Genomic DNA, 15,995 nt, shown 5'->3' on the forward strand with positions numbered 1-15,995 from the left:
TTTCTGGGTTTTGGCCTGCAAAAATATGTCATCAACACTGTATTTGTAAAAGAAAATAGCTTTAGGTGTACAAAAGGGTCTGTAAAATGGGTTATAATGTTACTGTGAAGTGAAAATATGTTGTTTAAAAATACATAGTATTCAAAAAACACAGGCTACAAATTAGATGTGACCTAAAGACTTTACTTTACAGCCTATTTAATAGACTATACAAATGATATATGGCATGTGCCTTGATTCATGCAGTGCTAGAATTATAAACGAATAAGTGCTGGCCTCATTAATTATTCATATGCTAAACGCTCACACGCGGTTTAGTTTGAGCATCAACGGCAAACATGTTAACTGCAGTCATGATGTTTCACAAGCAGTAATTAAAACAGGTCATGTGCTCATCACATTTTGCGCTGATTTGATCAATATTAACCTTATGAATATGCAACTGAAAACCTTAACTTTCCAAATGTGCAGAGTGAAATCTCAAAATCTATATGATTAATCACTAACCAAGGCACTACCATTTTTTTTTTTTTTTTATATATATATAATTTTTTAATATCTAATTTTCTTTACAACATGATACATTTACTGGCTAAGCAAAACTGTGTGATATTCAGACTTTTTTCCAGAGAATTAGTATCATACCTGCAAACTCGTCACCTTTATAATCATTTATTAGGTTTATTATTTTATATAACTTTTTATTTTTGTCAAAACCTGTATTATTTTAACTGTAAAGTTGTTTAAATCATAGTTTTTATGGTCGTTTTATAGTTTTTGGATGTTACCATAGACATTGGTGTTGTTTCATAAGAATGTTGCTACCTAAACATGTATTTCTATTCTATTTTTCAACGTGTAAGTTTTAGCTATTTCAAGCACAAAAAGTCCCTTAGATTTTAAGTCTGTTGTACTTTTTGGTGATTTTGTTCTCAGATGTAGTAACCACAACTTGAGCACTGGGTGGCGCTAAGAGCCCGAAAGCATTTCTGACATGAGGTGACACTGTAAATTTAAAAGATATAACCATTTTGGAACTTAAGGTTGAAATTTAAAAAACAAAATGTGTTACAGGTTCTTATATTAATGTGTTTTAAAACATGAAATTGACCAGCAAACGCTCACGAATGCAGGATTTTTACGTCCAAATTATTCTTTTATCTCCAAAAAGCATTTTGACCCGTTCTCAGAGCTTGAATTCGCCTAAATTACATTTCTATAGAAAGCAACTTCACAGCCACTTTGGGAAATAATAGGAAAAGACATTGCATTTCATGTGTTGGTTGCAAAAGCACATTTCATAAAGCCGTAAGGCCAGTGCCCGACAGCCTCAGAGTGATGTTTAATACAGCGCCAAATAGACCCATCAGTGTGACGCCGGGCCTCGTAGCGCATCGCTAACTGACGCTGAAGACTGATTCTCCACCCCTGGACAACGCTGTGGGCGCTTCCACAGCATATGTGCCCCAAATAAAGAAATATGCTGCCTGTTTCAGAAACTCCATTAATCTTTCTTCTCCTCCTCAGTGGGGATACAGACGAGCAGAAGTTGTCCATCTTGCGTCGCCGCCAACCGTGCCCGAAAAGCTGTGCTCTCACCACGTGTCTCGGAGGACGTATGACTGTGAACTTGAGTTTGTCTTTTAGCCGCTTTAGTGCTGCAGACCAGAAAATGTCTTGTTTACTTTTACCCGGCATTGATTGAGGCATTTGGCATCGAGCGGCTTTGATTGATAAAAGTATAAGAGCCAGGTAATGATGCAGAAGACAATAATTGATCTGCGACATTAAATGAATAATTCAGCCAAAAATTAGAATTGACTCATGTAAGTCCAGACTCGTATGCTGTTATTTCTTTGAAGAAATTTGCATGCAAAATCTTCATGCAACTCTTTTTCGTATGACAATATAGTGGCCATGGTTGTCAAGGACAGAAATGTATATACAGTATATATACCAAGTCTGATGAAGTGATTTGATGCTTTGTGTGAAGAATAATGGCACCTTTAGATGGATCACAGCAGGTTTGAATGTCATTGACCCTGAACACCATTGATTCTTGTGTGTCAGACTATAAATGAGATTTGAGAAGAGGAGATTATCAATGAATGACTTCAATTTAGGTCTTTTTCTCACGCAAAGCTATCAGATTTGGAATATATTGCTAACAAGTCATCTTTTATGCTTTTACGGCCGTTTTTAGTCTTTGGCAGAATGAATCACTATCCATTACTTTTGGATGGAAAACAGAGGCTTTGACAAAGGTGAGAAAATTAAGGACATTTTTAATTTTTGGTCTGAACCAGTGATATTATTTACATTCATGCATTTGATAGACGCTTTAATCCAAAGGACCTTTCAGTGCATTTAAAGTATACATTCAATCAGTTCCCTGGACCTTGGTGTTGCAAGCACTATGATCTGCTCTTTGAGCCACACAATTAGTATAGCATTTTAGTTTTAGTTAACGATAACAACCCTGGACTGTAAACTATTCCTTTAAAGGGGTCCTTGATTATGATTTCACTTTTTTAACTTTAGTTAGTGTGTAATGTTGCTGTTCAATGCAGTGGGAGATATTTTCTTTTACAGAAATCACTTTTTTTTGGGCTGGTAGGGACTACAACGAACTTCTTCCCGGGTTGTTGACATCACTAACCCTAAAATGTACATAAACCCCGCCCCCGAGAACACACAACAAAGGGGGCGGGGCCATGTTGGGCTGCTTTAGAGAAGAGGAAGAGTTGTTGTAGTAGAGTGTTGTTGTCATGCCGTCATTTTACACCAAACGAGGGTCAATTCAACACAAAAGATGAACATGGCGGCACATGCTAGTGGATGAGTTGAATCAACTCCACAGCAACTACATCAATTTATCCACTAACCATTCAGAAACGTCTAAAAGTTGTAACTTCTTCCTGAGTCTCTCCATCAGTGTCGACTCCGGTTTGAACAATGTAAGGCTGAACACTTTCCTCATTTTGTCTGCGTGAGATTCTCCAGCTTTGTTGTTGTTGAGCTGTTAAAGCTCCGCCCTCTTCTGGAAAGGGGGCGGGAGCAGCAGCTCATTTGCATTTAAAGGGACACACAAAAATGGCTTGTTTTTGCTCACACCCAAATAGAGGCAAATTTAACAAGCTATAATAAATGATCTGTGGGGGATTTTGAGCTGAAACTTCATAGACACATTCTGGGGACACCAGAGACTTGTATTACATCTTGTAAAAGGAGCATTATAGGTACCCTTTAAAAATGATGCACAATGTGTGTGTGAGGTGTAGAAATGCTAAAATGGTTTAGAAGAATTAGCTTTTATTAGCGCTCTAAAAATGGCATGCTTCAGTCGGGTCCCTTTCTCTCCTGAAGAGAAGCTGCAGATATTACACCCACTGACTTGTAAGGATTGTAGGAAATGCAGATAAATACGCATTTTGCTGCCATCTAGACGGATGGGATAATCATGGAAGGGTACAGAGAGTGAAATATGTGTGTGTGTGTCTTCAGAGACATCTGTTTCACTATCAGTCATGCACTTGGAGAGGAAGTCGAGGCCCAATCAGGAGGGATGTGAACCCGAACCCCGCCAGTGTTCAGGCTGTGATCTCATTAACCTGAGCGGACACAGCTCACCTGTTCAAGTGTTGGTCATTAACCCACAGCAGACGCTTCCCTCACCTGCATTCATTTGATTTCATTGTTTCACACTGTTAAAGTAAAGTCTATCCTCAGACAAACAAAACAAAACAAAACAAAACAAAAAAACCATCGGTTTGCAGCCGTGTGATAGCTCTAATTGTCTAAACATTGTAGTTGTTGCATGAGAGTGAATGCTATTTCTCAGCATTGCTCTGTTATAAATCAGGAGACAGAGAGGAAAGTGACGTATCAGCTTTGTCTCAGTTAAAATCCATGGTGATTTTGATGAGAAATATTTGACTTTGGATTTCATACTTGGGTATCTTAAGCAAATATGAGACTTTGTTCAGTCTTCATTTGCTATCCATGTAGTCTCGTTGTTTAGGACAAAAAAATATATATATATTAAGGGGGTTTGAATTTGTCAATTTTTTTTTTAGACATTAGAAATGAATGTTTTTTCCTGAGTGGCAGTGAAAAGGCACCTGATGTCAGAGACCCACAGAGAGGTCTAGGAAATTAATTTCAAAAGTGCCTTTAACTATCATAACTTAATGGGAAAAGAGCTCAGATTAGTTTCTTATTTGCCCTGAAATAGGCATAATACAGGCATTATATTCAGACTTTTTATGCCTGTGAAGGAGGTGATGCCCCTGACGGCGAATAAATGGCTGTGATTTTTCTCACTTCTGAGCGCTTGATGCTTTTGCTAGAGGGGAGAGAAGATATCAGGCCTCTTTTCATTCAGATATGCAACGTCTCTAAAATAGCTCCCGGTCAGAACAGCATGTTAGCATTCCCTTTCCCTGCATCTCTGAATCGGCCATTATCACAATGTGCCGAGATGATTGCGCAGGTAATTTTCATGGGTACAGACTTCCATCACATCGAGCAATTATTCCCAGGAGCGCTGACATTACAGCTGTAATCCTTTTGAAACCGGGAGAGAGTTGAATATTTCAATGTCTAAATGAAATAGCAATTTATCAGGGATAAACTGGACCTACTGCATCTTTTATGGCTGTAATTGTAAATCATAAAGCTGTAATTGATTCTGATGCTTCCTGTCTTCTAGATGAGGGCCATTATCTTGCTGTTCCCATGACTCCTGTGTGATGAGATTAATGTTCCAGTGTTGGTGAGCTAATATCAGGCATAATGATGAGACTTTCACATGTTCTGAAGATATTGTGACCATTTACCCCTGAAAAAGATTCCACTGTGATGCTAAGATGTTGTAGGTGGTTGCTAGGGTATTTCGGGTGGTTGCTAGGGTGTTGCTATGCAATTACTATGGTGTTCTCTTTGGTTGCTAGGGCGTTTTAGGGTGTTTGGGGTGATTGCTTTGATTGCATTACTGATGTTTAGGGTGTTCTGGGTGGTTGCTGTGGTGTTGCTATGTGGTTGCCAAGATGCTGCTATGCAGCTGCTTTGGTTTTCTGTGTGGTTACTAGGGCACATGATGTTTTGGCATTGCTACGCAGTTGCTGGGGTATTATTGGTGATTGCTATGCAGTTGCTAGGGTGTTCTTGGTGGTTAATAGGGCATTGCTACACAGTTTCTGGGGCATTCTAGGTGGTTGCTAGGATGCTATGTAGTTGCTAGGGTATTTTGGGTGGTTGCTTGGATGTTACTATTCAATTGCTATGGTGTTCTGGGTGGTTGCTAGGGCATTTTAGGGTGTTAGCGGGGATGTTTTTGGGCATTTTTAGGGTGTTCTGGGTGGTTGCTGCAGTGTTGCTATGTGGTTGCCAAGATGCTGTTATGCAGTCACTATGATGTTTGAGGTGGTTACTAGTGCATAGGGTGTTTTGGCATTGCTATACAATTGCTGGGGTATTCTGGGTTGTTGCTAGGGGGTTGCTATGCAGTTGCTAGGGTGTTCTGGTGGTTACTAGGGCATTGCAACACAGTTGCTGGATTTTAAGTGAGACGTGTATTTTTATGTAGGATGTGATACTTTTATGTGGTTGCTAGGGTGTTGCCATGCAATTGCTTGGGTGTTATGAGTGCTTGCTTGTGCATTACTATGTCATTTTTTGGGGGGGTGTTCTGGATGGTTGCTGCAGTGTTGCTATTAGTTGCCCTCCTTCATTGTAAGTTGCTAAAGTATTCTAGGTGGTTGCTAGGGTGTTACTATGCAATTACTATGGTGTTCTCTTTGGTTGCTAGGGCGTTTTAGGGTGTTTGGGGTGATTGCTTTGATTGCATTACTGATGTTTAGGGTGTTCTGGGTGGTTGCTGTGGTGTTGCTATGTGGTTGCCAAGATGCTGCTATGCAGCTGCTTTGGTTTTCTGTGTGGTTACTAGGGCACATGATGTTTTGGCATTGCTACGCAGTTGCTGGGGTATTATTGGTGATTGCTATGCAGTTGCTAGGGTGTTCTTGGTGGTTAATAGGGCATTGCTACACAGTTTCTGGGGCATTCTAGGTGGTTGCTAGGATGCTATGTAGTTGCTAGGGTATTTTGGGTGGTTGCTTGGATGTTACTATTCAATTGCTATGGTGTTCTGGGTGGTTGCTAGGGCATTTTAGGGTGTTAGCGGGGATGTTTTTGGGCATTTTTAGGGTGTTCTGGGTGGTTGCTGCAGTGTTGCTATGTGGTTGCCAAGATGCTGTTATGCAGTCACTATGATGTTTGAGGTGGTTACTAGTGCATAGGGTGTTTTGGCATTGCTATACAATTGCTGGGGTATTCTGGGTTGTTGCTAGGGGGTTGCTATGCAGTTGCTAGGGTGTTCTGGTGGTTACTAGGGCATTGCAACACAGTTGCTGGATTTTAAGTGAGACGTGTATTTTTATGTAGGATGTGATACTTTTATGTGGTTGCTAGGGTGTTGCCATGCAATTGCTTGGGTGTTATGAGTGCTTGCTTGTGCATTACTATGTCATTTTTTGGGGGGGTGTTCTGGATGGTTGCTGCAGTGTTGCTATTAGTTGCCCTCCTTCATTGTAAGTTGCTAAAGTATTCTAGGTGGTTGCTAGGGTGTTACTATGCAATTGCTAGGGTGTTCTGGGTGGTTGCTAGGGTCCATCCTTTTGTCAGTCTGGGATTTTTTTCAGAATATCATAAACAATTACTTGTTTTAGTTGACTCTACAAATAAAAGTATGGCAGAGTGATTTTGTGTATTTTACATTGAGAGGCTTTATGAACTGGTTTGCTCAGATTGTAAGATGTTTATATTGGTCTAATGTCGATTGATTTATTGAGTGTCTCTCTCTGTTTATGAGCAGAATCCCGCTGCAGATCAGAGGTCTTTTGCGCATCCGTCAGCCAAACCAGAGTCTGCTGTGTCTCCATATGCCTGCCAGAGAAGGACGACATTGGATAACCACAATAAGATATTTACAGTAAGTAAGAACATACTGAACATGTGCGTTGCTAACCAGACTTCAACATCTTAACCCTAGTGATTTAAACAGGCCACTGAGAATATTATTGTACAACTGACATCACAGTGTTCTTGAGTTATTTTAATCTCTGGCCCACTTGCAGCACAGTATGGACAGAACAGAAGGGGGTCAGCGTACACAGATGGATGGATTCAATCTGAACTGTCCTAATGAACACACACATTAGCTGCTTCAGCTGTACACTATGCCGGATTTGTTGTCTTTTATGATTGTTGCTCACGACAAACATCAAAAAACCTTTTTATGTCAGAACTGGGCTGTAGTGACCATTATAAGGGATGATTTGCTTTTAGAAATTGTCCTCTCAGACAAAAAGAGACTTTCACTGTGCAAATTAGTTTCTAGGGTTTTCTGGGTGGTTTCTTCAGTGTTTTGGATGGATGCCAGGATGTTGCTAAACAGTTGCTTTGGTGTTGTAAGTGGTTACCAGGTTGTTGTTTAGTGGTTTCCAGTGTGTTTTGGGTGGTTGCCAGGATGTTGTCAAGCAGTTACTAGGGTGTTCTGGGTGGTCACCAGGGCATTGGTACAGCAGATGGTTTCATGCACTGTTCTGGGTGGTTGCAAGGGAATTACTAGTTTGTTTCTATTTTTTTTTTGGTGTTTGCCAGGATGTTGCTAAGCGGTTGATTGTTACCAGGGCATTGCTAAGTGGTTTCTAGGGTGTTTAAAGTGGTTGCCAGGGTGTTGCTAGGTGGTTTCTAGGGTGTTTTGGATGGTTGCCAGGATGTTGCTAAGCATTTACTAGGGTGTTCTGGGTGGTTACCAGGGAATTGCTGGGTGGTTTCCAGGGTGTCTTGGATGGTTGCCAGGATGTCGATAAACAGTTGCTTGGGTGTTCTGGGTGATCACCAGGGTGTTGCTAAGCATTTACTAGGGTGTTATGGGTGGTTACCAGGAATTTGCTAGGTGGTTTCTAGGGTGTTATATAATGTTGCTAGTATGTTGCAAAGTGGTTACTAGGGTGTTTTGGGTGGTTACCAGGAATTGCTAGATGGTTTCTACTAGAGTTGTCAAAAGTACCGACTTCGGTACCTATCGGTACTGTAATTTTAAAAATGTGATTCGTAAACACCTCTGATTGGCCATTGTGTTGATGCGCTCATCAAATATGCCTGTGATTGGCTACAACGATCAACGTATGGGAGCATTTGAAAGCACACGGAAGTGTTTGAATTTGAAAGCGTTTTGAAAGTGGGAGCGCGAGTGATTAAAAGCAGGTGTCTAACAGTGGACCGATCCGCGATAGACGCCTGCTTTCAAACGCTCCCATGTGTATCTGTGTAAGTACTTAGTGAAGAGATTTATTGATGACTATTTACAAAGTTTTTACAGCGTTGATCATTGAAGCCAATCTCACACATATCCGATGAGGCGTGAAAACAATGGCCAATCAGAGGTGTTTACGAATCCACTCAACAGCGCTCAAAGCGTCACAATTTTTAAATTTCAGTACCGACTAGGTACCGAAGTCGATACTTTTGACAACTCTAGTTTCTACGGTGTGTTGGATGGTTGCCAGGATGTTGCTAAGTGGTTGCTTGGGTGTTCTAAGTGGTTACCGGGCATTGCTAAGCGGTTTCTAGAGCGTTTTGGATGGTTTCCAGGATGCTGCTAAGCAGTTACTAGGGTGTTCTGGGTGATCACCAGGGTGTTGCTAAGTCATTGCTAGGGTGTTATGGGTGGTTACAAGGGATTTGCTAGGTGGTTTCTAGGGTGTTATATAATGTTGCTAGTATGTTGCAAAGTGGTTACTAGAGTGTTTTGGGTAGTTACCAGGAATTGCTAAATGGTTTCTAGGGTGTGTTGGATGGTTGCCAGGATGTTGCTAAGTGGTTTAAAGTATGTTTTGGTTGGTTGCCAGGATGTTGTTAAGCAGTTGCTAGAGTGTTCTGGGTGTTTAATAGAGAATTGCTATATTGTTTCTAGGGTGTTTTGGATGGTTATCAGACCAGTGTTTCTCAACTGGTGGGTCCAAAAGTGGGTATTCATAGGACCATTCTGAATGGGTTGCGGAGTGTGCAGTCAAATAAACATCATCAACAACAAAAAACATATTCAGCGTGTTAAGTCTCTGGTCTGTGTTAACATCCTGTTTACAAACTTCATAATTTTCCACACAAATGACATTTTGGGAAATGATTGAAAAACAGTTTGTTTGCAAGTCCAGAATAGAGATTGGCCAAAATAAAACTAAAAACAGTTCAGATTTATGGCCGGTGGACTAGTGCATCTCTAAATTTTATTATTGTTTAAATCAAACCCCGGGCCGGATTGGACACCTTTTGTGGGCCGTATGTTTGACACCCCTGCCCTAACCCAGGGGTGTATAGAGGTGGAGCTGGATTAGTGAAGAACACCTTGATTAATCATGCAGCCCTAGTGGAAATTTAGGCGTAATCACTAGACAGATGTTGTTTTGTCTTGCGATTTGTTTTTGGAAGGTTAGAGGCCTGTTATCAGTTGTCAAGCAAAACTTCAGTCATGTTCTGCTTTAAATATTTATTTGATACTTCAACATAAACCCAACAGATTCACCTTGAGCTTCTCAGAGGCAAATCTTGAGACTCTGCCAGAACTGCTAAACTTTCTGTGTTCAGAGCCAGAATTAGACTGACAAACACCGGAGGTTTAAGAGCTTTTGGATGCGTGAGGCATCACTCACTGTGCTCCTGATTATTATAGCTGATGTGTTGTTATGCTGTGATTCTTTGAACATTAATCAAGAGAAAAACAGTGTAAGATTACGCTTTGTTTCAGATTTGACATTTGTGCAAACGCACATTTTGTGATCGGCAATATTAATAAATCAATTACGATGACAGAGAAAAACACCCAAGACTGCCGAGGTGAGGTGAACTGTAAACGAGAGCGCAGATTAAATTCTCTTCTGTATTTCACTTGCAAATAGGATATTTTAATGGGAAACAGAGACTTGATTGTCTATTGCCAGGAGAGAAAAACACCTAACATTATTGAGAATAATGATTGAGCAAGGGGATGAGATGAGCTCAGTGGAGTTTGTGAGAGATAAACTATTTGGTTTAGGCTACAAATATCATATGTGTGAATTTTAGGGCCCTATTACACATCCGACATAATGCGATGCCAGGCACGACGCAAGCGTTTTTTGCTAGTTTCAGCCCAACACAGTTATCATTTTCACGTCCAGCGACATGTTGTTTAAATAGCAAATGCATGCGTAGCCATCTGTTCGGCCATGGGCCTGCTGGTCTGAAAACAAGGTGTGTTCAGGTGCATTGTTGGCGTGTTGCTATTTTGAGGCAACTGAAAACGACTGCGTCATTGACAAACAAAAACCTAGTCTAAAGTCAATGGTGTTTTTTTTTTTTTTTTTTTAGGACACACATTAGTAATATGAGCCTATAGGTGGGTGCACTCTGCTTGTTACACACACAGGGATGCGCAGCAGCACACAAACATGCCAAATATTAAAATAAAAGGAGTACAACATAAAAGATTATTATTGTGTACATAAAGATAAATATGTCATAATGGATATTCATTGCATGTATCAGAATGACCTATTTGCTATAATGATGAATGAAACTGGCTTATTATTTGACCGTGGCAATACACATGTATTACAACTAACTGGTCAGGTTGAGGGTGTCTATATTCCACCATGTAAATAGCGAATCTGCCATGATGCAAGCACACCTGGCTTTTAAAGGGGAAGGGAGATGAGACTCTGATTGGTTTATTTCACATTACACCCAAAACACACCCATGACTCATTAAGAGACTAGGTACAACCCTTTTGGATCATGCACCTGGCGTGCCGACCATTTTTTCTGTCGTTAAACTAGCAAAAGTGGATTGGGACACGCCCTAAGTGCACATACTCTGTGCGCTTCAGAACATAAGCTTAGACTGTTAAACTAGAGCCCTTAGTCTTTTATATATTAAATTATTTAACTGTTGCATTACATTTTTCTACTTTATTGAGCATTTGCTGAGATGGGCATTGTGTTTATGAATGCATAAGTATCTCAGAGGTGATTAAATGACTCTTTAGGTTTATCAGTAACGTGTTTTCAATCAGTTTAATCCACATTTTGTGTATACTTCAAATTTAACAGTTTTGCTTTTCATGCCGCTGTTGTGAAGTTTAGTCACCGTTCTGTTTTAGTGATGGTAAGGAGCGATCGAAGGAGATTCGACATAACAGGTGTGCAGACAGAACAGAGCAGGTGTCAGAAACACATGAGCAGCAAGATTTATTCTGTGAACTGTCAATCACACATCTTTTCCCAGGCTACATTTATTTGATCAAAAATACAGAAAAAACAGTAATATTGTGAAATATTATTACAATTTAAAAGAAGTGTTTTCTATTTGAACATATTTTAAAATGTAATTTATTCCTGTGATGCAAAGCTGAATTTTCAGCATCATATCAGTCTTCAGTGTCACATGACTTTTCCCCTCTTTCTCTCTCTCTTGCATTCTTTCATCATTGCTTTCTTGAAAGGTCTAGTCTTTCAGTTGCCATCACTCCATCTTTACCAGGCTTTCACATCAGTCAATATATTGGCATGCAGCGGCACTGACTGACACTCTGTGCAAGTGTGAGGAAAAACCTTGGTAAATGAATACTGGCTGATTCAATGTGGAGGGTGTAAATGCACATTAATGAGCAGGAGCACAGGCCGCCGTCGCATGTTGTTTGCTTTCATCTCTTGGCCTCTGGTGCCGCAGTTGCAATGACAGCAGCCTAGCGATGGTGTTTCCCGCCTGGATGAATCAATCTCTGTAACGACCCTGTGGGCCGAGCTCTCCAGCACCCTGTGCTTCATCATACAGCAGACGGGAATCACAGGCACGTTTGGTAATGAAAGTCAACACACATGGACAATCATTAAAGTGTTGTGTTGTGTATGTGTTATTCAGGATTTATCCGGTATTTGTCTCACAGAAGCAGATATGGTGGTCATTATGTGTGCTGCTGCATGGATGAAAGTGTCTGGAAAGCCTTTTTTTGTCCATTATTTGCTGCTTGTTTCAGAGCTGCTCTACGGTTTTGTGGCTGTATAATAAAAGTTTCTCTAGGAAAAATGTTCATGTTGTGCAGGCAGTATAGTAATGCATCTGTATGTTCTGCGCTGATATAAGAATTCATTGTGGAGTCATTCAGCATTGGAGGAATATATTCTGACATAAAGGATTGGTAGTGAAGTCAACGGTTGAGTCCACTTGTCAAAACTGGAAATAAATTTTTCCTGGAGTCAGGAGAGGTTTACTGACATATCATTTTATATAGCTGGTGTTTTGTAGTTTGCAGTTTGGCCAACACTGCATCCAAAATCTCATACTGTGTAGTAGATTTGGTTTGAAACTTACTTTGCAACCATTGAAAAGTATGTTCTATTTAGTATGAAATGTACATCTGCTGTGTTGTCTTTGTCATGTGACCTATGGCATCAGTTGTGCTTCTTCACTGCCATTCACAAATCCTTTACCGTGGTCTTATGGGATAGGAAACTGTCCATCAGATGCACGCTTCAGAATCTCGCTGGAAGTAGTAGGTCATCTGTGTTTTTCGCCTACTGTTTTATGAGTGTTATTGGACACATTACTTGGCTCACATACTATTTTTCGCCTACTATATAGTATGGAAGTAGGCATATTCTGACGCAGTGCAAGAACAGCCTATTTGTCCAATTAAAGCAACCAATCACAGGTAGTTTTGTTTTTATGTGCTGTTTGCAGGCAAGATTAAATAAATGCTAATGGTATAGATATAGATATAGACATATGGGACACCATACTTGGCCACACGTCACTTCATTTTTCACACATATGTGTATAATAGGGTGTAACAGTACATGTATTCATCACAGTACGGACATCACGGTTCGGTGCATACAGTCAGATAATGAATACAGTCAGTCACAGGCGATCCACACTCCAATCCGGAAGGGGGCTCTTATGGTAATGCAACACTGTTTGCTAACTGCCACAACAGGAAAAAGCGCAGAAGAAGAAGAACAGACGATCTATGCATAGATACGTTTACATGTAATCTCTCAACTAGTGTTTCAACTGCAGAAAGAAATCAATAAAACAGCTTGAGAATAAAATCTCACGTAGCATTACATTTACCTCAGGCAGGTCATTTAGTGTCCACAGCATGTTAGTTTACTCGAGAAATTAACTCTAGAGGGGTGCATTTCACTAAATATGCAATATATTAGCTCATTATATTTACTTTACCTGTTAGTAATGTCTTAATTATTTAATATGTTTAATTGGAGTTGAATTGGAGTATACAAATAATTGAAAAATAATTTCATAATTAGATTTAAAAGTTAATGCAAAACCTGCCTTATGTGCAATTTACATGCTTTTTTATTTTGAGTCTTGATTATTATATCTAAAAATAAATATCAAATGAATTTAATAGTTTAATGGTAACCATTAATATTATAATAATGTGTAAGTAAGGGCTCCCTATATATAGTTTACAGCATTCGCTGAGATATTTTTTTTTATCCTTAAGAAAATATTAATCATTTATTTTATTTAAAGAGAGAGGCACAATTTGTTCAATAAACCACTGTTTAAAGGTGCCGTAGAATGTCTTTTCAAAAGATGTAATATAAACCTAGGGTGTCCCCTGACTGTGTCTGTGAAGTTTCAGCTCAAAATACCCCATCGATTTTTTTTTAATAAATTTTTTTAACTGCCTATTTTGGGGCATCATTAACTATGCACCGATTCAGGCTGCGGCCCCTTTAAATCTCGCGCTCCACCCCCATATGCAAATATTGGGGGTGTACATATTTATGATCCCGACTGTTACGTAACAGTCGGTGTTATGTTGAGATTCGCCTGTTCTTCGGAGGTCTTTTAAACAAATGAGATTTATATAAGAAGGAGGAAACAACGGTGTTTGAGACTCAATGTATGTCATTTCCATGTACTGAACTCTTGTTATTCAACTATGCCAAGGTAAATTCAATTTTCCATTCTAGGGCACCTTTAATAAAAAAAGAAGAAAAAATTAGCAATTTTTTCTCCCCCCTGCTATACCGAACTGTGCCTTCAGTACTGAGGTACGTACCGAACCATCATGTTTGTTTACTGCTTCATCCCTAATATATGCATAACCTGATTTTGCTGAGTTCAACATGTTCCTGGGTCAACATTTTTGTTGATCGTGGAACAACATTCAAATCAACCAATCAGATTTGAGGGACAAGTTTACAGATTGTCAAGTTTAGGCTTAAAATCATGAATTGGTGCTTCTACATCAGTGTTATTCATCTATCATTTCCCTCTGATTTTTGGGATAACTCATGGGTAGGGTTAGGTTTAGGGGTAGGAATAGGGTTAAGATTAAATTTTCAGACTAGAATGTTGTTCCAGGATCAACAAAATATGTTCACCCAGGAACGCATCTAATTCAGCAATATCAGGAGGTGCCCTAATATATAGGAAAAGTTGCATAGCATCAGATGATTCCTGTAGATTGAAACTATAATCTGCTGTTTTTGCCATTGTTGTGTGTAATATACATCAAATGCTCCGTCAGAGTCTCAGACTAACCTTCAGATAACCCAGAGTATGAGTTTGATTGTAATTGCCTACTGGGGGGGAAAAAAATCAATGAGTAAAAAATCAAAATTTAGCATTGCAGCTGGACTAAACTTTGGTCTAAACCAAACAAATAATTTTACAGTCTTATTGCAGTGACTCCCACTCATTCATCATACGCTCAATACTAATATAATATTATGCCATTATAGCAGCAGACACTGCAGACGTGTGTTCATCAAAGCAGCAGATCTCGTCTGGAGTTCCCGGTAAGCCTCTGTTAGAAGTGAGCTAGAGAGAGTTTCCTTTGGCACAGCAGGAGCTCAAACACACACACACTCCCGCTGTCCTCACACTCCAGGACACAAGCTTACGGCACAGCAGGACTCGACCCCGTGACCTCCGGCATTACCAGCCCGCTGCTCTCATTAACCAATACCGCGAGAGGAGCCGCGCGTGTGTATATGTACAGGAGACTGTGTATGTTTTTGGTGTCAAGGGTGTTGTGTATGTCATGGTTGAGAGGGTTTTTAAATATGTCTGGGCACATTCATGTCATGAAAACAAAGCGGGTTCATGTATTGATTCACACCGGCCTGTTGTACATACTAAATGTGTGGTGCTGTTCCTGACTAACCTCAGTACTCAAGGGGGCGATAGAGTTTCCTTCAAGCTAATGTAGCTTGATAAATACATGCACACATGCCTAAAAACTCTTGATTGTGCTTTTGGCCTCTACTAGAACAGGTTTTCATGCTTGAATGTTCACTATTTTTCACATATTTGACATTGTTGCAGTTCCTCTCTTCCCAGTCTGTCAGTAATGCTCTGTTTCTGAGAAGCCCCTCCTTCTGAAAAGCACAATGTGCTCTGATTGGTCGGTTGGAGCAGTGTGTTGTGATTGGTCAAGAGCTTCGAGCGTGTTTGGGAATTGTCCCGTCCCTTGCCATAACAGCCAGTTTCAACACACTAATGTCACAAATATCTGAACATTCTTAAATCAAGATGAATTTACTTGAGAAGCAAAATAACATATGATAACAAGTGTTTTGAAAAATATATCAAAACTTTCACTTAAAACAAGTTAATATCTGCAGATGAGGTGTATGCAAAATCTTGTTTTCCCTTTGAATGAAGTTGATTTTTCTGACCCCACTGGCCAATATTTTGTCTTCTTTTTAGCATTTCAGCATTAATATCTTAAGTCATTTTGCTTCTCAAGTAAATATATCTTTTTGATTAATTTTTTTTTAGGTATTTGTACGGAAGAGGATTAGGGCCAATCAATAATAAAAAAATAAAACCATCTCGAGATTAAAGTTGTTAAATTTTGAGGAAAAAAGTCCAGATAAAATGTTGAGAATAAAGTCATTAAATTACGAGA

The 15,995-nt window shown here is 39.6% G+C and overlaps 1 protein-coding gene across 4 annotated transcripts in view; it reads left to right on the forward strand.

Annotated features, from left to right (window-relative positions):
* The window catches only part of dntt (deoxynucleotidyltransferase, terminal), a 160,167-nt gene that overhangs the window by 39,156 nt on the left and 105,016 nt on the right, over positions 1 to 15,995 (forward strand). For 3 of the 4 annotated variants that reach the window (XM_067385687.1, XM_067385686.1, XM_067385684.1), the window contains one exon: positions 6,875 to 6,991. The exons of the other annotated variant lie outside the window; for it this stretch is intronic. In XM_067385687.1, coding sequence (XP_067241788.1) covers positions 6,875 to 6,991 — 117 coding nt within the window. The remainder of the gene's footprint in view (positions 1 to 6,874; positions 6,992 to 15,995) is intronic. 4 annotated transcript variants of the gene reach the window in all.

This window comes from Chanodichthys erythropterus, chromosome 5, assembly GCF_024489055.1.
Source record: "Chanodichthys erythropterus isolate Z2021 chromosome 5, ASM2448905v1, whole genome shotgun sequence".
In the NCBI taxonomy this organism is placed as follows: Eukaryota; Metazoa; Chordata; class Actinopteri; order Cypriniformes; family Xenocyprididae; genus Chanodichthys; species Chanodichthys erythropterus.